Source organism: Labeo rohita, chromosome 8 (genome assembly GCF_022985175.1).
Source record: "Labeo rohita strain BAU-BD-2019 chromosome 8, IGBB_LRoh.1.0, whole genome shotgun sequence".
Classification (NCBI taxonomy): domain Eukaryota; kingdom Metazoa; phylum Chordata; class Actinopteri; order Cypriniformes; family Cyprinidae; genus Labeo; species Labeo rohita.
Genome location: NC_066876.1, coordinates 21282051 through 21309314, shown reverse-complemented (window position 1 = coordinate 21309314; position 27264 = coordinate 21282051). Strand labels below are relative to the sequence as shown.

Below are 27264 nucleotides of genomic sequence, written 5' to 3'. Positions count from 1 at the left end.
TCAATGTGAGTATGACAAAGGAGGTTGTGATGGACTTCAGAAGGACCTCTGTTGACCACCCCCCACTGACCATCGACAGCTCGACTGTGGAGAGAGTCGGTAGCACTAAATTCCTGGGGGTGCACATTACAGAGGATCTCACCTGGACCACCAACACTACATTAATCTCCAAGAAGGCGCAACAGCGGCTCCACTTCCTGCACCGATTTAAAAGAGCAAGTCTTCCTCCACCCATCCTCACCACTTTTTACAGGGGCACTATTGAGAGTGTGCTGACCAGCTGCATCACTGTCTGGTACGGGAACACAGCCGCAAAGATGCAAAAAAAAGGTCACAATACATTTTTTCATATTAGTCGATATGGATAATTATCACAATAAATTTCATATCTTTATTTCTTTCAAGTTTAAAGGCAGATTTTTGTTTCAAAGTGAAACTTGTAGAAACCAGGTTTTAATCTAATCTGTATGGTCAGAACATGACAAACACTTCATGTTTTTGATTTTTTGTTTTGTTTTGTTTTTTTTTCAGTCATTTTTCCTTAAAATAAATATCTTAACAGAAGATTTAATTTCTTAGTTTTTGCACTGATACTGTTAAAAATTATGAAAAAGGTTTGTGTTGCCTGACATTGATGACGCATCTTCAGCACAGTTTGCAGTGCAGGCTTAAATATTAATAATAATCACATTTTACATTTAGGATGCAGATGTAAATTTATGTTCATCATCACAAACAGTAACATCTGTAAAAATTAGGGCTGTTATGAAAAAAAAAAATAACACGAGTAAAATATTTTAATGAATATATTTTAATTGAAGACTGCTGGTAACAAAGCTGTTTTGGATACCATGACTTATTATATGAACAAAAAAATACTGAGATGTTTCTGAAATTATCTTTTTTTTATGTTCCATAGTTTATGTTAGGCTGTTGCAGCCTAAATGTTTATGTGTAATAAATTTTGTGTTAAATCAAATAAAATATTTATTTCTAAAGCTACAATCTGTTATGTCTACTTGATACTTTCTCATTTAACACAAAAACAGCTTTAAATAATCTTTTGTGGGTATTTTCACAGTCAATTTTATTTTGTGATTAATTAGATTTAAAATCAACACATCATGTAATTAATAAGATTAAAAATTTCAATCGACTGACAGCCCTAGTAAAAACTGTAAAAACCTTATTTTTATATGGTGAAATTTATTATTCTGTCCGTTTGAGACAGAACTAATTAAACCTAACTAAACCTAAAAAACCTAAAACTAATTAAAAACCTATTTAAAACTTAAAACTAAATGTATATTTAACCTAAAATTTTAAACCCATTTAAAACTAAACCAAATATTAGAAATGTTGCCTTGGGGACTAAATGAAATAAGTTTAAGATGAAATTATAACTTAAATAAAACTAAATTAAAAAAAAAAAAAAAAAAAAAAAAAACTTAAATTAAAATTAACCCTAAAATATACAAATAAAAGCCAATTCAAACTATAAAAACAATACTTAAATAACACTGCTGAAATACACTGGTTCACATTCTCTGTATAAAAGAAAATGTAAAAGTATTACATCACAAGTCCAGTTACAACGCAGCTCTAGGGCTCGTGGTTGAAAGCAGTGGCGGATGCCCTCGGGGGCCGAGTGATGCATTGCTGCTGACTGCGGACTGCAGGGGCTGCTGGGGTGGGAAAGAACCTCACGGCAGCCCCGCAGCAAACCGCTGCTGTGTTATTTCCATTCCCATCCCAGCAGGGACTAGCACGCGCTCACGTTCACGCCTCCGCCGGCTCAGGAAATCAGGTTGAGCAGAAATACCGAAGCGGTTTCATTAATTATTGCAACCTTGCATTAGTGTTGCGGTGACATCAAAAACAAGCATGATTCATAGTGCAACGCATAAATGATGTCACATTTATGAGAACGTATTACTGCGATTTAACAATGCGAGAACAATTAAATTCACATCCATATCGGCGGAGCGACTCGTGAACCGAGGACAAAAGCATCCGGAGAGTAATTATAGTGAAACGTGACATAGCGGCGGCCTTGTCCTCAAGCACCGCTTGTCTGTGTCCTTCTGCTGTGTGTAGGGAACACAAATACACGCACACCCACACACTAAAAACGGGTTATGTATTACACAAGCAACTTTTTCGGCAATCCAGTTCATCTACAGGTGTTGCCATGACAACCAATCATTTATCCTTCAGATCCCCAGCTCTTGCCCATGGTGAGGAATCGTCATAACAACGCCACCGAGAGACACTCCAAAACCACAGATCACCCTCGTATCAACACCGCAGCATTAAAATGCTAAAAAAGCCTTTTTGCAGCAAAAAAAATACAAGGAGACATTCCCACCGTATCAAAATCTGGCACATTCTTGCCATTTGACCTTTTCCCCTGCACCCACTAACACTCCCACACGCAAAACGCACGCACACAGCTGGGCTATTACTCACGTAACTTCTGACTAACCACTGACGCCCATGTTCGCTATATGGGCGAATGCAAACGACATGCATATCAATACCCATTAACATACTCACACTGGGCATATTGGTCACTACGGCAACAGCTAACAGGGAGTCTTGCAGCCAAGTGATGCTAATTCTCGATTTCCAAATGCTTTTCAGCCCTCATGTTCTCGCACTTGCTGTTCTTCTGCTAAAACTGCTCCAGATGCGAGAGCTCTTTCATACAGAGAGGCGATAAGTCATTAGAAGCAATGGCATGTCCCACATGCATTCAGGCTGCCCTAGATAGAACAGGCCTCTGTCACTTGACAGAGCGTGCGCTACTACAGCGGTCAGAGAGTGCACTGTGGAGGAGGAAGAGGAGGAGGAGGAGGAGAAATGGAGATTGAATGAAAGCGTGAACACAGACCTGTCTTTGTTGGACGAGTCTCCTTCTGGCCTGTGGATCCAGTGGAAGAAAGAGTGAGAGACAGACAGACAGAGACACAGACAAACATGGAGACACAAAGAAAGCGGAAGTGTCAGTAATGTTATATTGTTGAACACATACAGTAAGGAATACATAGAAATCAATGGAGCAGATGCAAATACAAATTGATTTTGTGCAAGGAAATGGTTTGAATGATCACAAATAATCAACCATTTTCTCAAAAGATCCACTACATTGTCAATGTAGTGTCAATACAGCATCATGAGGTAAAATATATATATATAGGCTAAATATTTTAAAATATGTCCAAAACCAAAACTATTTGTATATTAACTACCATTTACTTCGTGATTCCAGAGGTTTTAAGAACCGCATACTCTTCTATGAAGCAATATTTATTGTTATTGTTAATATATATTGTTTGTGCATTTTAAATGGTTAGTTCACCCAAAAATGAAAATTCTGTCATTAAAGGGTTAGTTCACACAAAAAATAAAATTAGCCCATTATTTTCTCACCCTCCAGGCATGCTAGGTGTATATGACTTCCTTCTTTCAGACGTTCCCCGAAGCTCTATCATGGTAATGGGCTCTTCAACAGTGTTTCTCTTCAACAGTCCAAAACAAGACCAATAAAGTGCATCTATCCATAATAAAAAGTGCTTTACACGGCTCCAGGGGGGATGAATAAAGGCCTTCTTTAGTGAACTGATGCATTTTTGTAAAAAAAAAAAAAAATAAATAAATAAATAAAAAATAAATTCCATATTTAAAATGCAATAATCACGTTAATCTAGCTTGCACCAACTGGTCGTACACGAAAGGAGCTCCGGGCAGATGATGTATGACTTCGGTGTTGCACATGCACTGGTGCAAAGTGAAGCACGTGAACACGAAGTGGAGAAAACAAAACAAAACAAAACAACAGTCACAAATTATGAGTACAAAATGTAGGAGGATTTCGATATGAACCAAAAGGAGATTGGTTTTCCTTTGGTGAAGTAAGGAAACTTTGCTTCCTTTGCTCCTGTAAACAAATGTTGATTTGTCTGAGACTCAGCAGCACATGTGCAACGGCGACATCATCCGCCCGGTGCAAGCTAGATTCATGTGATTACGTTTTAAATGTGGATATTTTTCTTACAAAAACGCATTTGTTCCACTACAGGAGGCCTTTATTCACCCCCCGCAGCCATGTGAGGCACTTTTTATTATGCACTTCATTGGACTTGTTTTGGATTGTTGAAGAGAAACACCCACCCATTGCCATGATAGAGCTGGGGAGAGCTAGGAAAATTTTTAATAGAACTTTGATTGCATTACACAGAGGATGCCTGAAGGGTGAGTAAATAATTGGCTAATTTTCATTTTTGGCTGAACTATCCCTTTAATTACTCGCCCTGATGTCATTCCAAAACCGTAAGACCTATGTTCATCTTCAGAACATAAATTAAGATATTTTTGATGCAATCCGAGAGCTTTCTGCCCCTGCTTAGACAGTAACAACTACCACATTCAAGGCCCCGAAAAATAGTAAGGACATGGTTAAAATATTCGTGACATGGTGCTCTCGTGAACGCGCATCGAAGACTGACACGGAAGAGAAGAAATTGTTGAATAAAGTTGTTATTTTTGTGTTATTTTTGTGTATCTTTGCGCACACAAAAATATTCTCATAGCTTCATAAAATTAAGGTTGAACTACTGAGGTCACATGGACTATTTTAACAATGTCCTTACTACCTTTCTTGGCCTTGAACGTGCCAGTTGCATTGCTGTCTATTAGGGTTGTGTGATTAATTGAAAAATAATAAAAATTGAAAAAAAATTTCCCATTTCAGTTATTTATTTTTTTTTAATCCTATTAAGACTTTCCCATGAAAAACATACTACTGCATGTGTATTCAGCATTATACGGACATGTATGACTATTGCGTTCATCTTTTGCAGCCTCTCGCATGTGAGTGGCACGTTTAAGATGCTGTCAAGTTAACAGAATTTAAACTTTTACACGAGTAATAAATGACAATTTTCATTTTTTTGGGTGAACTACCCCTTTAATTTGTTATCAAAGGAAATCTATTGGTAAAAAGCTGACATGGGCTTTATAAACCAAGTGCTAACCAGGTAAGTTCCCAGCGACAATCAGAATACACATGAATTTTAATATACATATATGTGGAGTAGAACAAATTAGATTTAACCATGGCAGGGCTACCCAGCACAACATCACAGAAACCAAACAAACCAAGTTTTAACCTTAGAAATATGCAAATAAGGTATACAAGTGTTAAATAATATTGTTAAGAATGGTTAATAATGCCACTGTATAGACTGACAAACCACTGCTTTTTGGCACCAAACACCCTCTCCATTTAAACTTAAATTAGGTTAAAATTAATTAAGACTTTGATTACAACTAATAAAACAGACTATCCTACAAAGCAGTATGTGTCGGGTTTGAGTGACATGCGGGCTCCTCCATAGACATTCAATTATTCAATCATAATTGTATAAACTATCAGTCAGTCCTCCAACACCCAGTGTATTACTCACAGACTCACGTCTACGACAGTAATTGCCACCTTCAATGGACAAATGTAATTAACACCGGCCATGCTAATTATTCTGAGAAACAATCCCACCTCAACAGCTCCCCCACAGCAGTAGTTACACTTGTTCATTAGCCGAAAGCATTACACCAGAGAGCAAGATTGTGATCACCCAAGTTGGGTCATTTGGATTTGGCATCTGTCTGATGGGACAGGAACAGACACACAGATCAAAACCGAAAAAGCTCACATGAACCGAAAAAGCTCACATGAAAAGGCGATGCTGTAAACAACCCTTGTGGGTGAAAAGAGAAAAGGCGACCCTAAAGAAAATGGCAAATGACATGTTGGTGTGCCATCTGCTCAACACCAAAGGAGGGCTGGTGAGGGGGTGAACGAGGAATTGGGAAATTTGGCAATGGTGTAAAGAGAGAAAGAGAGAAAGAAAGAGAGAGGGAATAAAAAAGGATGGATATGTCTGAAGTGAATTCAAAATCAGTCAAATGATGGCTAACGGTCAAAAAAAGTCTTCAAAACAAGCCATCTGCCCTCATAGTGTCATGTGACCGTTCATTGTTTCAGGTAAAGTTGATGCTAAGCGAAAGCTAGCAGCCCTAAAGTTACTCAGGTGTAAAGTAAACACATGGCCACATCTACCAGATGCTGTTTACGTGACTGCTAGTGAGTTCAAGCATTTATCATGTGAATCATCTGACGGCACAGGAAATGACACAAAGGCAGAGGAGTTGAATCTACATTTATCTTCATGTTATATATATACACACGTTTTAAATAAAAGCAGCTATGGGAGACGTTAGTTTGTTAATGTGTTTATCTAATCATTTTCACAACATATACTAGTTAACTAGGAGTTAATTTTTCTAAACATGGTAGAAATGAGTTTCAATCACCTTACTACAAATACTAATGGTGTTCTGGTCAGAAACAAATTTGAAGGCAAATATTAGCCCACGGAGTGCACACAACAACCAAAGATTTACTTAACACAAGCAAAGATTATTATAATGTTTGAGTCAGAATGAGACAAACTCGAATGAACTAAAAATGGGACATTTTAATTGAGAACAAAATGTGCAAACAAAGTGTTGGACGAGGATCTATTGTCCGACAATAACTCAACCAAAAGGGCATGCTCATTCTGTTTGACACATGAGACTTTGTCTTGTTTAACAAGGACAAACCCATTATAAGAATGTGTCAAATGACTGATAATGACAGAAAATTTAGTATCAGTACTGTTATTGTTTTCCATAGCTTGATAAAAGACCCAGAAGTTGAGCTTTTTTGCCATTTACAGAGAAAATGCTAGCGGTGATAAAACCGCATTTCTCACATTTTGTAGTAGGGATGTAATGGTATTATCAATATCGTGCTATTGCGATAGCAAAACTGTCTCGATATCATTGTGGTCACATGACGACATGAAACGACACGTCTTCCAGGCAAATGGTGTAGTTTTTAAAAAATATTTAAGCTTCTTATTCTAACATAAAAGGTCTTTAAAGCTGTGTTTTGGGCTATTACGCTTTGGCACAGTATTTGTTAAACGAACTATCCCTTTTCATTTTGCGTTTCAAAGTGAAGCTCGCACTTCGTTCAGGCGATGAGCTCATGATCCAGTGTTTTCCGTGCCTCAGAACGGCCCCATTCTCAGCGAATGCAGTAAACTAGTTTATTGCATGCACTGTGAGTTTAGCGCACATTTGGGAACACAACAGCCACCAGTTATGCTTTATTTTCATGGCAGATGATTACAGCATTTCACTAGATTTGTAATGGGATGCGTTTAGGTAAGCCTGTTTTCAATTAAGCGCGAGTTTTCCTTCAGAATTAAAGTTCTACTGCTGTTTCTGTCAAAATGGAAGCTTAAAAGTGCAGTATGAATTGCTGACAGCAACTGGTTTAAATGGATACTGCAGTCAAATTCAAAATAGAAATTTCAAATGTAGAAAAAAATAGGAGAGAAGTATTGTAATTTCTCTACTGTAGTGTAAAGCAAACATTATTTTTATTTTTAGTTATTTTACCGTGCAGTTGTTTTTGCAAAATATGGCTATTGCTGTCATAGGAATAACAATAATATAAAATTGTTGTTGTTATTGTTATTATTATTATTATTATTATTATTATTATATTCTAACTTGTTTGGCTGAGAATGTAATTTAGTTCAGGTGCAAATCAATAAAAAAAAAATTTGACTTCAGTTTTCTTAGTTGAGAACATGGGTTGGAGCTCTTAGTTAGAATAAGTGCATTAGAATAATTTAACTTTAAAACTTTACAAAATTATATTTTTCTTTATTTGTCTTTTCTTTAATATTGCATTAAATATTGCATTGTGGAATTCATAGAGATATTATCATATTGTGAAACTTTGATATTGTTACATCCCTAGTAGACATGCAATATTTAATAAAGAATTAAGAATTAAAAAATAAATAAATAAATAAACATAAAATATACAAAAAGACGGCTGCCAACTACTAGTGTGTAATTTAAAAAAAACAAAACAAACAAAAAAAAAGTCTCTTATTTAAGGAATTTTCTTTTACATTTCATGAGAATTATTTTTACGCAAGCACAATTCCAGAGAATGTCAACTAATACGCAGACCTTTTTTTTTTTAGTTTTCTGATTATATTAATCATATACACTAAAACTTGTAAAACCACTAAAATCTTCTCTTTAATAAAATTCCTAAATTCCTAATATTTATTCCAAATGGTCTTAAAACTACAAAAGGATTCTAATGTGCACATAAGATTTGTACTAAGGTGACTGAAATTCATTTCTACCATGTTTAGAAAAAAACTCCTTTTTTCTTAAACTAATCTAGTATACGTTGTGAAAATGATTAGATAAACACTAAAAAAAAAAAAAAAAAAACAGTTGCGTAAGTGGATTTATTCAGCAACCACAATTGCAATTTAGTCTCAGCAAATAGCGACTGATCAAATCACTGAACGATACTTTTTGTTGACCAGAAGCAAAAGATCCAAATCAATGGTATAAATCACAATTGCCACTCCTAACAAATACTACAGTTAAACCATAATTACTATGCAAGAAGTGCAGTACGCAATCTGCCCTCAAGGAAAAGAAGAAATAAGTCTCAGATGAGAAAGCAAGCACTCAATTTATCTCCGCAAACAGAGGGCATACAGGTTTCTCTCCATTGGAAAGGAGGGCAAGAGAAACAAATCTAAGAGGTGTGCATATTGGAGAAACAAAACATAGAAAGTGAGCAACACAAAAAGGGTGCAGTGTATTCTGCAGCCTCTTCCGCTCTCTCTCTCTGACTCCATGCTTCGCTCTCCCACACAAGTTGATCCACAATCTGACTCTGCGCTGAATTTTAATCACAACCTCTCCTACACAGTGGCCCGATCATACATACAAAACGAATCTCCACACCACACCAGCCACCTGCCTTAAAAACTACAGGAGACGCTGTACTGCAGTGCTCCACACTGATCCAATCCACGTAATGTTAATCTCCACACGCTCAAGCACGCATCTGTATGCATTGTGCGCTGCGATGAGGCCGGCTCAAGTGCACACTACAGGCGGGAGCGATCAGAGGTGCAATGGAGAGGTCGATTCCTCAGCAATGCAGGGAGAGAGACAAACAACTTAACTGTCAGCAGCACAAGGAGTGGCCCACTACACTTCTGTACCATCTCTCTCTCTCTCTGGATTTGTATGGAGCGTGTTGACGCAGCACATGCCGGGAATAATATTGACAGTCTTGAGGCTACTGACAGCTTCGCTCGCTGTCAAAATCTTTTCAGAGATTTTGTTTCCTCCAACACATTTTAAAACCATACAAGACATCAGTATCAGTTTAAAGGGACAGTTCAGCCAAAAATGAACGTCATTCCAAATCAACAGGTTTGTGCACCATTCACAAATGAATTGATATTACTATTTAAATTGCGATTCAAATCCAAAACGAGTTCCAAAATGCAATTTATTCCAAAACGAAGAAGTAAAACGGATACAGAACTGCAGTTCAAACGTAAGGAAGTAGAATTCAAATAAATTGACATTCAAAGAAATGAATGTCTTTTAAGCAGAAAAGACAAACTTTTAATGTCTATTAGACAAAGCCTTTTTGAAAGAGATCAATAGATAGATTGATTGATTGACAGTTAGCGGTGGGTGGTTTGACCAAAAATCTTGTGTTTTTTTGTTTTTTTTTCCCTGACTGGGCCTTTATATAAATCAGAATCCATGAAACAGTTGCAGAATCACTGTATTTTAAACACGATCCACACAAACATGCTACATGTAGCATGAGTAGTTTTTGGTGTAAATTAGATTGTATAATTTTAAAATCTGAAGCAAAAACAGAATGGTCTGATCTTAGCTTTGTGAAATTATGCTACATAAAACATATCTGCACTAAACAAAAACAGTAGATGGGCTTAATGAGAATGCAAATTCACTTTCTGCCAGCAGGTGGCAATTATGAAACGGCAGCGATACTGTTGTAAACAAACCAGCACTGTGCTTTTAAACACTATATTAATATGCAATGAGGACAAAATAACATCTGAACTTTTCTGAAAACAGTCAATTTCAATTCATGCCCTGATAGCAAGCATCACAGAGAGGTCTATTTGACGTATGCATTTACATCTGGAAGACATATTTTTTAGTGTTTGCTCACCTGCAATAAGTTTATAGGACGCTTCCTATCAGACGTCAAATATATGTCAATTAGATGTCTTTAAGACGTTAATGATTTAAAATGTATGTAAAACTGACATCTCGCAGACATCTGTGATCTTTAACAGACATCTTGCAGAAGTACATGTGCTATCTGGGTATAAACCCACACCCCAATTCACCCAGATAGCACACATACATCTGCAAGATGTCTGTTAAAGATCACTTGATCTGGAAAGCATCTGCTGTGTACAAACATCTGGCAGACGTCTGTAAGATGTCAGTTTTACATACATTCTAAATCATAAACATCTTAAAGACATCTAATAGACGTCTATTTGACAACTGATAGGAAACGTCTTTGCAGCGTATTGCAGATGAGCTGATGGTCTAAAAAATGCGTCTTGCAGATGTAAATGCAGACGTCAAATAGACGTCTCCATAATGTATGTGTGCTATCAGGGCAGTATTCAGGATTTTCATTGCACATTAAACAATGAGTTTGCTCTGCCTGCTACTTTGCGTTTTCTCCACTTTGTGTTTGTATTCAGCGTCTGTTTTTTGTTAACAGCCACTTACAGCTGGTTTATTTGCTCAGTTAAAAAATTAGTTGTGTGTTATTAAAAGTTCACCAACCATTAGTCAGAAGTGTATGCCCTTAAAGTGAATCTCCTCTTAGTTCAAAACACTGTCTACATTGTTTAGCCACTCCCTGATAGCACACGTACATCACGGAGACATCTATTTGATGTCTGCAGTTATATCTGCAAGACGTATTTTTTAGAGTGGTTGCTCATCTGCAATACATCTATAGGATGTTTCATATCAGATGTCAAATAGACGTTTAGTAGATGCCTTTAAGATGTTTAGGATTTAGAATGTATGTTAAACTGACATCTTAAAGACGTCTGTCAGATGTTTGTACACAGCAGATACTTTCTAGATCAAGTGTCCTTTAACAGACATCATGCAGATATACGTGTGCCACCTGGGCTTGTACTGGTATCCCGGTTTTTCTAAAAAATCATACGTGTGCGTAATTCAAACCAGTTTACGGTTTGAACCGGTGTATCGCCCAGCACAGATAGATAGATAGATAGATAGATAGATAGATAGATAGAGTGATTGTGTACTTACAATCGCTTATTTCATTCCTTATAAATTTAGCTAAAATTTTAGTTTGCGGTAAAATAAAGCTAAACTTCCTGAAACATCCTTATTCTCCAGAAAACAATCACCGGCATAGTCCAATCTCGTTCAAAATCACAAAAGTTATTACATTTGTGACAGATTTAGCACGCTAATTCAATCCCAGGATCCCATGACATGAGCCTGTCACTCTGCCAAAGGCCCAGCAGCACGAGTCTGTCCAGATAAGAGTCTGTCGGCTTATGTAATGCTCAGGCTCGATGGCACAGCCAGCTGCCTGTCCGATGGCCTGGAAAGAGTCCTATTGTGACAGACTGTTGCACTCAATTTCAGTTTTGTAAGACAGACGGAGTGCGAACAGGAGAGATACCCTCTGAAAGGTGCTTTCTGTTCTTTGGTTCCTGATTTATAAAGTCATTAGTTCTGCACCAATATTACAAGTGTAACGTAAACGCTGTTAAAATACTGGTGTATGATGTAAAAACTCAAAAAGTATGTGTAGTTCAAATTTTGTTTTCATCCAGTGTCAGTGAATATTACAGTACTTTAAGGGATAGTTCACTCAGAAATTCTGTCAGCATCTACACACCCTCATGTTGTTCCAATTCTGTATGGAATACAAAAGATACTTTGAAGAACGTTTCAACTGTCCATACAATGAAAGTCAATGGGGTCCAACAGAACACTAGACCTTTGGAATAACATGAGAGTACGTAAATGACAGAATTGTCATTTTTAGTGAACTACTCCTTTCAAATATTTTGACTGTTAGCACACGCACCAACGTACAGTCTTAAAAACTGTTTTTGCATGCAAACACAAACTTTCTCAGTTGACAGTTTTCCAAACAGCCAGCATGGAGGCTGTGGAAACTGTTTTCTACAGTAGATCCTCAGCTATGCAGTAAAAGAGCCCTCAGGCCTGTACTTACTGTCTCGGCAGAGAGCTTCCCAAACTGGTAGTGGCGCCGTCTCTTTCTCGTTCCCTGTCTCGGTCCCTCTCTCGCTCCGTGGCATTGGCTCCAGCTGACAGGCTTTGGCCGAGCCTCATGTGCGTGTTGGCATTGATGCGCCGGTCCCGTGGTGGCACGGGTGGAGGTGGGGGCGGGGGAGCCGGAGCCGGGATGGGTATCGGGATGGGCCCGCTGTTGTGGCTCTGATTGGCGTAGATGTTAGTGGAGGTTGAAGCGTTGGAAGTTGGTGGCTGGACGGGGTGAATGGGAGGTGGAGGTGGGGGCGGGCAAGGCTGTCGGTCCAACCTCAGGTCTTTGTTCTCCTGGCTGAGCCGGTCCAGCTGCACTTCAAGCTCCTCAATACGCCGCCGTTGAGTTTCCAGAAGCTTCTGTTGGCTCTCGATTATGTTGTTGAGCTCCAGCAGGTACTCCACCGCCCGGTTAGGGCTCTCCGGGCTGCCCTGCCCAGCATCCATGCTGATGGACACCTGCGTGACAGTCACCGTCTGCCGGGACAAGCTTCTGGGATCACCTCGTACGAGGAAGCTCTCCCCCCCACGTGGAGCGGGTGGGGGGGAGAGACGGAAATGTGTTGGAGTTAGAGTTGGGCAACCAGGGTGAAATAATCAGTGGTTTTAATCTGAGTTTCCCTCAATGTTAAAGTCAGCTCTGGAAGTCACAGTACTGGAAAGCAGTGAGGAAATTCCATATTGAGAACTGATATTAAAAATCAAGTGATGATGATGATGTTAATGAGTGGATTTGTTTGTTTGTTCGTTCACGATTGGTGCAAGCATGTGTTTGTGTATGTGTGCACTGCTATTCTTCTGTCAAGCGTGCCATTTTTCCACTGCCACCAAGGAATCATGGAACGGAGATCAAAGCCAGTTTGCAGAAATGAACTTCATCAGTCATTCAGCCAGATATTACTCCCGCTAGGTAATAAAAATGAACAAAAAACTAATCTGTGACAGAGTCACAGAACATTCCCAGCACCTCAAGTCCAAGGTAAGGATGCAAAAAGCCAAGTCAGCAAATATCCATTACACAGGAAGGAAAGCCGATTTCCTTTTCGTCCATTTCTCTGGTGTGCATCCTTTTCCGTTTCTCTTTCAAATGTGGAGCTGAAGCACTGCAGCTGTTTTCTGACTGTCTATTCATGACTCATATTCCAGACTGAAGTGTTCAGGAGACATTTTCGTCAGGAGTCATTCTATTCCAGAGGCGATCGAGATGGAAAGGTAGAGAGAGAGAGGGACCAAAGTTCTTCTGATAAATCCACCGCAATACTAAATTGGCTTCTGGGAGGTGTGCGCATGTCTTTCAGAACAACCCAGTTCCCCCTTCTCTCTTCTTTGCACCCTCATTACAAAACCAAGATCTCTTCATTCAAGCCATTGATATTGCTCATCATCATGCATCTTAAGACATGGAATCAAATTTCCCACGCATGATGCATTTCAACTCATTGCAAAGTCCGTTCAACGCAATATTTGGTTATTTCATAACACACTATTTCTTTGCACCTTCAGTCCATTATGTCTGAACCCTAGTGTTAAATAATTACAAGTATCATTAATGTTTCATGCACGCATTTGTCGTTTACTCACGAGCGGTTTCACACTTATTGCCCAGACAGTCCTTGAAGACAATCGCGCATCTCCAACGCGTACAGCTGCGCGATAATGAGGCGATGTGTAGAATGCGTCCCAAAGCGATGACATCAAAGTCGATTAAATCTCCAAATTCGACGTTCCAACGCCAAAAAATCGGGGATTTTATGAGTTTCAACCGAGCAAATGATTATGGATCTTCTGCTGCGGTTGATCGCAACGCGTTCCTCCCGATCACCTGGAACAAAATCGAGAGGAAATACAATCCTTGCAGCAGGATGTCCACTGCCTGTCGAGTTTTATGTCGCTTTGTGTAATCAGCGCAAAGGCGCTCAGGTCCCGAAACAGCTGAGACGCGCAATACAGCGTCCGCTTGCTCGTCCACACAGTGTCAAGCCAATGCGTGCGAGATCATTAAATAACACCCATGCTGATGGAGCACAGCTGTCACTATCATTTTTAAGACAATTTATGGAGACTGCGTTGCATGACAACTAATTAAACTACCCGTAACGGTTGTGTCTCCTAGTATGTGGCAGATGTCAAGACGTATTGATGCTAGTGACTAAGGATATTCGTTCATGAATGAACCGCTCACATGTTGAACAGGCATGCATTCCCTTCTGATGCTCCCTGGACAGCCCTGCACCTGCCGCCCCTCGCCGCCATTCGGTTTCACCGCAGTGTCCACATGTGTCTCGATCGCTAGTTTCGCAGCATGTCGATGATGCTCAGCGCCTCTTGCCGTGGTAAAGGGTGATGCAGGGGTTAAATTCATTTGAGTGAGTCAGAGAGAATATATTTTTCTTTTCAATCGAGGCTCTGACGTTAGTCCGAGCGTGTAGCGCTAGAGGAACATGCCGGGGAAACTGTGTCGCTGTGGTCGGCCATTTTGGAACGCGGTAACATTAATTTCGACGGGAGAGTGGCTCCTTGCGCTGAGCCAAAATGAGTGCAGTTTCTCTCTCTCTCTCTCTCTCCCTCTCTCGTTCGCTCTCTCTCTCTCTCTCTCTCTCTCTCTCCTACACATGCACCTCAAGACTCAAACCGAAGGCTGTGTGGTGCATTTAAACTGCAGAAAAAGCAAGCCAGCATAGATTTACACATTGAGGCAATGTGGCTTATTCAGTGCGGTCCAAATTTAAATTTCAGCCAGCAACAGGTAGCCTACATTAATATAAAAACAGGCTTTGCACGGCTAATGCGAGCTTAAAATGATGATAGTGCCCAATATGAATATTTCATTTGCTGGTATAATTTCTACTGCAGCAAAAACGGCGGACAAGTAGCTTTCGGCTTTTACAGCAATTTTAGGATGTTCCATGTGCTGAATCACTCTCATGCTCTCACTGCTTTCAGCACCCACATTAAACCATCCATTTTTTTCTTACTTCCACCCACACGTCCTGCCCTCTCTTTCTCTCTCTCTGTGCCTTAGTCACAGCTGAACTGTGTGTGAGTGAAAGGGATGTGCTAAGCACATGCAGGGAAAGGAGACCACTAGTATGTTGTGCTTTACTTTATCATTAGGGCTTAATTTATCTGTTTAATAGCAGTAAGAATACAGTGATGCCATGTTAAGGGTGGAATTATGCTTCTGTCATCAGAAGCTGTGTTGTACAACCTAGGGTGTGTGTGTCTCGATCAAGCTCCCTACTTCAGTAGTCAAGGGAGACAGTTATTTCAAAGACACTTCCACTGTCAAAGTCATTCCAATGATAAATTCCCATAAAAACTATGGGCATGATGCCCAAAATGCTGTCTAGGCAGGCAGCTCACTGGTTTTTGAAACACAAGCCACTCTGTGCTGATTTCTGGGTCCAGGATTAATCTTTACCCATGGCATTCTGCGTCACTGGTTCATCAGCTCACTCCAGATGCTCTCTTCTTAAAGTTCATGGAAAACGTGTTCACGCGTGAGAGTCTGCGCTCTGCACGGGCGAATTGGGCACGCTTCGCTCATATAGAGCATACTGATATCTACAGTTTATGTAAGAGGTGCATGCGGAGGAGAAAAGAGTTGCAGAGAGAGAGAGAAAAAAACGATGGATGGAGAGAAATCCATTTAATTTCTTACTCTCCCACACAGAAGCCTTAATTATTCAACTGCATAATTCTCTGTGCATTTTTGATTCATCTTCATTGTAAAATATATCTATCTATCTATCTGCCATCTTTCTATCTATATATGTGCAATGTCTAGGTATTCATCTTGTCTGTCTGTCCCATCTATCTGTCTATCAATGTATCTATCTATAGGGTTCATACAGATACTGTAAAATGCAATTCCAAGGACTTCAATCAGAACATCTCACTTATGGTTTGATGTTTTCCACTGTTTAAGAGAAAAAATAATCTAACAGCTCCAAAATCCTGATCTGAAACAAATTATTCATGATATGCACTCCTAAGTCCTGAATTGAATCAAATGATTCACAAACCTGCATTGAATTCCCGATCTGAATAGTGATTTGTGATCATTTCTGATCAGCCCTGGTGAAAAAAAACAGCATATGCTGGTTAGGTATGTTTTGATGCTGGTTTATGCTGGTCCTTTGCTGGTTTATGCTGGTCCTTGACCAGCAACATGACCAGAATATACCACCAAAGGACCAGCTTAAACCAGCATCAAAACATACCTAACCAGCATCCCAGCATCAAAACATAACTACCAGTATATGCTGTTTTTTTCACCGGGGAGGACTCAGAGCGCAGAATGATTCAAGAACCCACTCCGAAGTTCCGATCTAAAGCAAAAGATCTGTGAACCTGCTCCAAAGTCCTGATCTGAATAGTGATTTGCGAACCATCATTTCAGATCAGGACTTGGACCATGGATCGATAATCATTTAGTTCACAGGACTGATTTGCGATAGGCAAAGTCCAGATCTAAATCAAATAATTTGCAACACACGACTTGAAGTGCCGATTGAAATCAAATGATTTGCGATACGAAGTTACGACCTAAGTCAAATGATTCGCAAACCCTCTCTGAAGTCCTGATCTAACTCAAATGCTTCGCGATTTAAAGTCCCAATCTAAATCAAATCATCTGTGATACGCAATCCGATTGGAGTGCTTCGAAACAGTGAATCATTATGCAGTGCAAGGGTTACTGATTCAGAGTTTCGAAAAGCTCTATTTCAACCATCACTAGTGCTTTTTAAAATCATTACAAGCAATGTCGAAATTAGAAAAATGATATCTATCTATCTATCTATCTATCTATCTATCTATCATCTCACTATATATGTACAATGCCTAGGTATTAATCTGTTTGTTTATCTGTCCCCATCTATCTATCTATCTATCTATCTATCCAAATGCAATCTCGTCTGTCTGTACTTTCACCCTCTTTTCTCGCTATTCCTTTTCTTTTCATCTCTTCATCTCTGTTGTGCTCTTTTATGTCTCTGACACCAGTCATAAAAAGAAAGCTGGAGAACATTGTGAAGATCTGAGCTTCAAAACTACTGTCATGTTTTCAACCCTCCCCATCTCTTCCTCTCTCTCCCCACAGGGCAACCACAGCGTTTGTTCTCTCACACTGAGCTTTCTATTCCCTCTTAAATGCTTTAGGAACATTTCCTATTCTTTAACTATTCATTCACAAGAAGCAGCGTGTTATATAAGGAGCTTCATCAACATGTCACATTGGTTTTACAGTTGATCTGATATTTGCTCTGCAGAGCTGTGGTGGCTTTATGTGGTCTGGTCCAATCGTTGTCTCGTTCTGACAGTGACATTAGCGTGTAGATAGCAATGGCCGTGCTCCATTAAACAAAGGGCAGGAGGGAGGATTCGACATGGACCAATAGTTGGTGTGTAAAACTAATAAAGTCACATTCCAACATCCAGTAGTGCCTGCCAAAACCATAAAGGTGAATTTTATTTTTTATACTTACAGAACTGAAGGCTGTCGTTAATATCTGGATGGAAAGAGATGAGAGAACGATTGTATGTTTTCTTTTTGGTTGATGCCATCATAACTCATAAGCATCTCAGACATTCACTAGAGACAAAACTGAGCTGTGACATTATTGAACAGGGAAAATGTTCAATTTACACATGTACACAAGTCTTTCAAAATGAGACTTGGCACTGGTAGAACACCTACTGTAATATAATAATGTTTCAGTGATGAACGAAATGGGAAAAATGTTATTTTCTCAGAATACACAGCAAATTGCGAGACATTAAAGAACAAAGACACTTCTTAACAGTATGTGAAAAGTCTGAATTCACAGTATTCATAAAACAGTAAGCAAAAAAGTACACAGATGATCTACTGTGACTTCCAGTGAGATTCTGAAGTGCGAATCGAATGGACACTTCATACTATCCCATGAGGCCACGGGAGAGGAGCTGTGAAAAGCAGTGAAGCGACAACAACTGATGCTGTAGGTCATACGACAATGACAATATGACGGATACAGTGCATCCAAATTACATTCATACATTCATACTGTTTAGGTCACACTTTTACTTTATGACCACGAAGCACATGTACAAAAGAAGTACCTACTCAGAAAGAATGTGATTTTGGATGCAGCCCATTAACCAGTTAGCGCTATGCTAATTTTGTAGGCTAAGCTTGAAAGCTGTACTGGCCATTTTAGCTTCTGTAATCTAATGTGCTGTGTAATTTAAAAAATATTTTTTATTATCAAGACTAAAAATGTATTTCTAATCAGGCACTGAATAAGGCATGCTAACCAAGCAACTCCTTTAACCTGAAAATTGTAAATAGCAAATGGAAATAGGACATGAATTTACAATGGACTACAAAAACATCCTCATTTCTTAGGTCCACCACCTGCCACTGACACACATACAATATCCAGGCCAACTGCATAATGCGCAACATATCAGAGACGCTGTAATATACAGCTCTTGTGTACACGCCTCGCACTTATCGCCGATTATACTTCATATGTGAGTGACACAAACCCTCCTTGTCTCATCTGAAGCAGCCTGTAGCTTGCTGATTAAAAAGGTCAACATGACATTTCCCTGGTGCTCAACATCCAACCCCCTTCTGCTTGCCTGAGCAGCACACATGCACGCCCCAGCAACGTGTCGGGTTCTCAGGCGCACGTTACATGCGCTCCCAGACTAAAAATAAAGATGTTGTGATCTTTCAGATACATATTATTGACTCTTAAGTCAGCGGTGAGATGTTGTAAATCAGGCCAAATTCTTAATGTTATCAGAGTTTTGAGCCAGATTTGCTGGGGTAAAATAGAGGGAGGAAGGATGAGGCACAGCAGCCCCTGTTCGCCCTCCCGTTTCATAGTTAACATGGTGTAGGGCATAGCGTATAATTAGTGGGAGCAATTAGAATAGAGAGGGAGAGGGAGAGAAGCCTTCTACTGTTATTCCCACAGGCCTGCTCGCACTCTGAAGTGAAAAGACTGATAATCATAGTTTCAAAAGTATTTTGATGAATGCTAGTATATGCTTTAGGAGCAAGACTCTAGTAGAGAGAGGAAAAAATAACAAATTTGCTCCAATTCATGCAGTTACAGTATTGTTCATAAGCATGAAGTACTGAAAATCTGATCATCTAAAATTTGTGTTGTGAATTAATGAACAGTTTTTAATGAACCGTTTTTTTTTTCCCCAAAACCTGGTGTGGTACATACTGTAGATGTTTAGCATTTTACACAACACAACAGGGTGATTAATGAGATATTTTGGCTAATTCAAAGGCAGGATTTCATGTATCCTTCAGGGACTAGACTATTTCAGTATGTACTGCAGTGAGGTAAGAAATAAATATCCAAGATGGTGGACGCAGAATATCCAGAATATAAATACAGTATATTTTACGTAACATTAATGATAAAAAAAAAGTTCATTCTAATTAAAATGTTTGTATGATGTATGAAGTTTTTTGTGAGGAATGTTGTTAGCTTAGCAACATGTGCTAATAGCACACTGTGGGCTAGTTATGTGTGGACTCTTCATGTGAGGAGCACTATTTGTGAAAAAGTTTGTTGTTAAAATTCTGTGTAGTGTGCTCCAATTCAGAGTTTATTCTGTTAGGATGTTTTTGGAGAGATCGTTTACACATAACACAGAGCTTTTCCTGTTGCTTTTCTAAGTAAATGTGCTAGATGTATATGTTTGAATCTTTTGAAGCATCTCACATTATCAACATTATGGAAGCCCATTTCTGCCACTGAATAAAAAAACAAAAAAAGGTTACTTTTTATATCACACAATTAGGACTTTTTTCTTGGAATTGTGAGATATAAACTTGCAGTTGTGAGTTCTAGTCAGAATTGCGTGATATAAACTCACAACTGTGAGTTATAAAGTCAGAATTTTGTGAAATAAACTTGCAATTGTGAGTTATAATGTAAGAATTGCATAATATAAACTCGCAATTGCGAGTGATAAAGTGAGAATTGTGAGATAAACTCACAACTGCTTTTTTCTCAGAACTGCATGATATAAACTCACAATTATATATTGCGAGTAAAGTCAGAATTGTGTAATAAAAACTCACAATTGTTATAAAAACAGAATTGCAAGATATAAAATCACAACTGATTTTTTTTCTCAGAATTGCATAATATAAACTCACAATTGTGAGTTATAAAGTCAGAATTGTGATATAAACTTACAATTTTGAGTTATAAAGTCAGAATTGCGTGATATAAACTTATATATAACTTATAAACAAAGTTATTTATGACAGACTTTTTTTCTTGCAAATGCCATTCTGACTTTTTATTCTCAGAATAGTGAGATATAAACTCGAAATTGTGAGTTAAAGTCCAATTTTTCAGGGGAAAAAAATATGTCCTCAGAATTGTGACTTGCGACTTTATATCTCGAAATTCTGACTTTATAACTCACAATTGCGAGTTTATATCATGCAATTGTGATTTTATTTCTCAGAGTTGTGAGTTTATATCTCACAATTCTGACTTTATAACTTGATATTTTGATTTTATATCTTACAATTCTGAGAAAAAAGTCAGAACTGCGAGTTTGTATCACGCAATTCTGAGTCAGAATTGTGAGATAACAAGTCGCAATAACTTTTTTTGTTTATTTTTTATTCAATAGGCTTCCATGTCATTCTTAAAGGAGAAGTCCACTTCCAGAACAACAATTTACTAATAATGTACTCACCCCCTTGTCATCCAAGATGTTCATGTCTTTCTTTCTTCAGTCGTAAAGAAATTGTGTTTTTTGAAGAAAACATTTCAGCATTTTTCTCCATATAATGGACTGATATGGTGCCCCGATTTTGAACTTCAAAAATGCAGTTTAAATGCGGCTTCAAATGATCCCAAATGCGGTTGTAAATGATCCCAGCCGAGAAAGAAGGGTCTTATGTAGGTAAACACCTGGTTATTTTCATTAAAAAAAACACAATTTAAATACTTTTTAATCTCAAACGCTCATCTTGTCTTGGTCTCCCTAAACTGTGTATTCTGACTCCAGACTCAAAAAACTCAGATCATATTTTCTCCCTCAACTTCAAAAATAATTTCAGAATCATCCTACATCACTGCAGAAATTCCGAGCCAGTGTTTACAAAGTGAACGTGCAAAGAAGATCAAACACCAACTTAACAAAAAAGGTAAAACAGCCATATAGGATGATTTTGAAGTTGAGGGAGAATACGAGATGGGAGTTTTTCGACATACTCTAACTGTCATGACCCAGAAAAAAACAGAGGTCGGGAAGAGCAAGACAAGATGAGAATTTGACATTAAAAAGTATATAAATTGTATTATTTTATGAAAATAACTAATTATTTCATTAGATAAGACCCTTCTTCCTTGGCTGGGATCGGTTACAACCGCATTTGGGATCATTTGAAGCCGCATTTAAACTGCATTTTGGAAGTTCAAAATCGGGGCACCATATCAGTCCATTATATGGAGAAAAATCCTGAAATGTTTTCCTCAAAAAACATAATTTCTTTACAAATAAAGAAGGAAAGACATGAACATCTTGAATGAAAAGGGGGTGAGTACATTATCTGCAAACTGTTGTTCTGGAAGTGGACTTCTCCTTTAAAATGCGCCACTCAAATTCAAATAAACTGTAAAAAAAAAAAAAACCTTTTTCTATATGACTTACCCTTTAGCGTACATTCACACAGAAACGTTTATATATGGCGTTTTTTGGCATGCAGAAACATGGCGCTTAAATTAAAATCAGGTAAACTTTTGTTGAGACCTTGCGTGTTTTAATTCCACTGCTCTGCATCGTGCATTTTGCGGAATTAAGCTCGAAAACACGCTTCTGACTGAACAGCCACTTGGAATATATTTGACTAAGTACAGCAGACACACCCCTGGTGAAAAAAACAGCATATGCTGGTAGGTATGTTTTGATGCTGGAATGCTGGTTGGGTAGGTTTTGGTGCTGGTTTAAGCTGGTCCTTTGCTGGTTTTTGCTGGTCATGATGCTGGTCAAGGACCAGCATGAACCAGCAAAGGACCAGCATAAACCAGCAAAGGACCAGCTTAAACCAGCATCAAAACCTACCTAACCAGCATTCCAGCATCAAAACATACCTACCAGCATATGCTGTTTTTTTCACCAGGGACGGTGAAGTTGCTTGCAAGGTTTTGGAATAGTTTAGTGTTTATGTATCGTAGGACCAAATGTGGTGTGATATTGAGAGATCTGTTTGATATTTTTCTTCTGCAGTATATGGAGAATATGTAGGACGCTGGATATTGTATGTGTAGGAGTTTATTCCCAAGTGGTTCTGTGATATGTGCGAGTACTCGCCTGTTGAAATGCAGAGCCTTGAAATTCCGAGGGCACACGCTTCCTAGATGATTAGCGTGGTTCACGCAATCTCCAACGAAAAGCTTGAGTTTTTTTTTCTTTCAGAGATAGGTACTTTTCATAGCAATTTAAAAGAAAATGTACTGCAGATTAATGAGTCAAACAGACATGTAGGAACACCACTGAGAATCTAAAGATAATTATTGGGCACATGGCATTACAATCAAATTATCATCAGCAACCATATCTAATGGTACTAAAATATATATAACACTTGTATTCTTTGTTCTAAAACCTAATGAGCTGCTTAGGGAGTTAAGATTTTTTCAGTGATTTCTTTTTTATATATACTTATCATTAGCATAACTATTAACTTAGCAACATGCTAACACAACAATCCCTAATCATCTGTGGCCTATAGCTCACTAGACTTTGAAACCAGGCTACAGAGAGTGGAAATGAGTGAACACGACATCTTTTTTCAGTTTTATTCAGTTTATTTCTGTAACTGCATGTCATTATTCATAATTCAAAACTCCCTGTTGATGCATTCAAAAACAATACAGTATCTTCATACATATCAAGAGCAACAATTAAAAACCTGTACATCTGTGTTCAAGGTGTCCCCTCACGGACTGCTATTTACACACTCAGCATCTTCCCTGCAGAGGACGCCTCTAAAATAACGGCTACTCGAGGTCTCGCTTCAGACCCGGCAGGTAAAAATCTGCAACACACTGCTGCCTGCTTCCTCATTCTCTATACTTGAGATTCCTGTCTACGCTAAGTCAAAATGAAGGAGAGGACGCTTATGCTATAAAGGAAGTACAACCTTTACACAGAAGCTGACAGAATCACTTTTAGCCCCATCTGAACACTTGACACTGTTTTAAATGCTTTCCGCTGGCTTGCGAGTGGTGACCTCCGTATGCACTGAATGGGGGAAAGCAAAACAGCGACTGCAGCCAGCCAGTTGGAGGATCAGCACCAATGGAGAAAAAGAGATTACAAGAATTCAGACCGGACGGCTGCCTCAGAGAGGTTCTCGACTGGTGCAGCGGTTACTTCCTTTATACGACAGAATGTCCTCTGCTTTCATTATCGTGGGCCGAGCTGTCTGGCACACAGGGGTGTGAAAAGCATTGAGAAATTATACTGAAGTATGGGTACGGTGTCAGGGTTTACAGTATCTAGTCAAAAGCGTTAGCTTTAGAAATAGAACAAGACATGAAAGCAAGATGATGAAATCACAAGACAGTGGAGATATTCCAGTGTTGGGGAGTAACTATTTGCATGTAACAGTGTTACGGAATTTAATTACAAAATAAATGTAACTGTAATCTGTTACAGTTACTGAGAAAAAAAAAGTGTATTACAGTTACTTACGAATATGTTGAAACATTCGTTATAAATTTTGAAAAGTAATCAAATGTAATCAGTTACAATACTTTAAAGTAATTGAAATAGTTACACTACTTATTACATTTTAAATAGAGGAACTTGTAATCTGTAATCTATCAAACGATTAATCGTGATTAATCACCTACAAAATAAGTTTGAGTTTGCCTAATATATGTGTGTGTACTGTGTAATTATTATGTATATACAAAAACACATTCATGTATATATTTAAGAAATATTTACAAGTATGTGTATTTATTATCATTTTTTATATAATATATATTATATATAAATAAAAATATTTTGTACATAACATATTTCTCTTAAATATATACATTAATTTGTGTGTATTTATATATACACATAATAATTACACACAGTACATACACATATATTAGACAAACTCTCGATTAATCACGATTAATCATTTGACAGCCCTATTCCAACTAACCTTCCCAGCACTAAATGTGCAGAACAACTTGTTTAATCATAATTTTCTTAATGTTTTGGCAAAAAGACTTTAGGACACACAATTTAGTATTGAAAACATATCATTAGAATTAAATAAAAAGTTTTAAAACCAGTCTGAAATTGTGACATTGTTAAATTAATTGTTAAAATAAGCCTAAACTGATCTTACAGTTGTTTGATTATACAGGTACACTGTAAAAAATAAAAAACACAATTTGTTGAGTCAGCTTAAAATAATTCGTTACCCCGCTGCCTTCAAATTTCAAGTTCAGTCAACTAAAATAAGTTTAGTCAACTTGAAATGTTAAGTTGTACTAAGTAACAACTTAGATATTTGTGTTTGCTAAACTTAACAGATGGGTAAGTAACCCAGCTGCCTTAAAATTTTAAGTTGATTCAAACTCAAATATCTAAGTTGTCACTTAGTATAATTTAACATTTCAATTTGAATAAACTTTTTTTGAGTTGACTGAACTTAAAATTTCAAGGCAGCCAGTTTACAAATTATTTTAAGTTGACTCAACAAATTGTTTTTTACAGTGTAGTTGTTTATTATAATTTCAGTTTTAGTAATTAGTACTTTTTTAAAATTTCAGTTAGATGCGACATTTCAAATGTATTTTGTTAAAGTTTTAAATCAGTTAATGAATAATAATAGTTTAGCTGATATATTTTAATAACTTTTTTATTAACTGTTTTATTTTATATTACCTTTTTTTAAATAGCTTTTCAGTCATATTAGTCTTCAATTATATAAAATATAAATACGACCATAATTGTAGCCAAATACATTTTAACTTTCAGGTTTTCATCATGATGGCCAGTGAAATATGTACATTTAAAGATATAAATCAAATAGTACAAAGTAATAAAAATGTGACTTTTTTCTTACAAATGTGGTTTTGTAAATATTCAGTTTCAAATAATACTTCTAGTACAGTGAAGAACAATCGCTCGAATACTTGACACCCCTGCTGCCTTCTATCCTATATTTCTAGAATATTTCTAGATATAAAAACATCTCCTTTTCTTTCGTGTTTACAAATAAAAGTGTTCTTGTTCTGTACAATGGCTGACTCCTTACAAGGCCAATATAGCAAATTCAAGTTGAAAATTCAAAGCTGAAACACTCGGTTTGTGTTTTGACATTTTAAAAGCGTCAAACTCAGAGGGCCAAACGCCCATCTGGATTTCTCTCGGTCGAGGGAAAGAGTATGACATCATTGATTAGCATTTAAATGGCACATTTGCACTGATAGGAACCTTGCAGACATTATTATAAAAAACATTGCATCACTGTATTCATATATCGGTTGGCTCAGAGTATGGCTCGTCCTTGAGTCTACGTCTCTGACTACTGAACATCTAAGGGTCTAAACTGTCTCCAGTACAAGGAAACCTATACGGGGCGGGACAAATGTTCGGTGGGCATGCTAATTGTTATTTTTGTGTTTCTAAATCTCGCTTTTTATATGTTGTTGAAGACGCCATGAAGAGGGATATAAAACAGAGGACCACAGTGTGCAAAAACCACAGTGGGCACTAGGGGGCAATCAAGCCGTCAAATCAGATTCCACAATTTGAATAATTCCAACAGATGTTCTATAAAACATTTCAATTAGCCTCCTGGGCTGTGGAATACAGTATCATGCCATAGGGACGTTTAATTTCATCGTAAGGGCCAGTGCTATTAAAACTAGTATACTCACTACAGACATGCAAGATTGAATTACAAGAATCGTTTTATATATCAAGCTTCTCGTCAAGCCAGTGGGCACCTCGGTTTAAAATGCTGCACGTGTCTCCGGATAACTCGACAGTGCTGTGTATTTCTGATATGTGAGACATTGGGGGAATCGAGAATTAAAAAAAAAACAATTATGTACAGTAAGCTCGTTTCTCATCAGATCTGCTACAGTAAGGGAAATGCTACAGTTTGTAATGTTTTGGAAAACAAACTAAATCTTCCCCCTCACAAAAATAAACCCAAACTAAACATTTACAAGGCTCATCCCAGTTTCTGTACAGTACGTGCTGATGCCAATGGGATAATCAGGTACAAAAGTCAACATCAATACCCAGGCTGGTTGAGGATTCTGAGAGCAGTGAACTTCAGATGACACCTCAGATGTACTGTGTAATACTCATGTAAGAGCCCTGATTTAAAGTATCACTTTTCCGAATTGCAAATTGTTGCTAAATGCTTACAGGCTGCGTATGGCAACGGAACTCGCGTGTGATCTTCTACGTAAGCATTTATTGATATGTTACAGCACAGTAAAGATCTCGGTGATAAATTAACACACTGCGTGACTTTAGAATATTTGATTTATATAAATAAATTAAAATTTACTTGATAAAATGCTATAATATTTTAAAAAATCAAATGCATGTATATAGGGATGCATTTCATTCGAATTAATTTATCACAGATGATTTTACCGTGCATATCACTTAGCTTTTCAATGAGCTTGCCTAGAGCTTTGCTTGGTATGACACAAAACAGAAAGAGATAGCACTTATTGCTCAGACAGTTCTGAGGTAAAGATCAATGCATAAGCTGGTGGTACAGCATGTCTGATTATCACCGGATCTCCTTTAAATTTTCGGTTTCGATTCACCAACCCGCCTGTGTATTTTAACAGTACACAAAATTACGAATCTCATATCTTAGGTAGAAAAATCCTACCGCAATTTTTGATCAGTAAGTCTTACAAAATGCATAGAAGACCTGTATCAAAATGCCCTTTTTTCATC

The 27264-nt window shown here is 37.8% G+C and overlaps 1 protein-coding gene across 2 annotated transcripts in view; it reads right to left on the bottom strand.

The window, feature by feature from the left end:
• The window catches only part of LOC127169374 (IQ motif and SEC7 domain-containing protein 2), an 86365-nt gene extending 71562 nt beyond the window's left edge, over positions 1–14803 (bottom strand). The window contains exons 1-2 of one of the 2 annotated variants that reach the window (XM_051116696.1): positions 12236–14803; positions 2894–2923 (exon numbers count right to left, since the gene is read on the bottom strand). In XM_051116696.1, the coding sequence (XP_050972653.1) occupies positions 2894–2923; positions 12236–12732 (527 nt within the window). In that variant the 5' untranslated portion in view covers positions 12733–14803. The remainder of the gene's footprint in view (positions 1–2893; positions 2924–12235) is intronic. The other variant, XM_051116698.1, reaches the window with a different exon arrangement.
• Positions 14804–27264: the final 12461 nt, after the last annotated feature.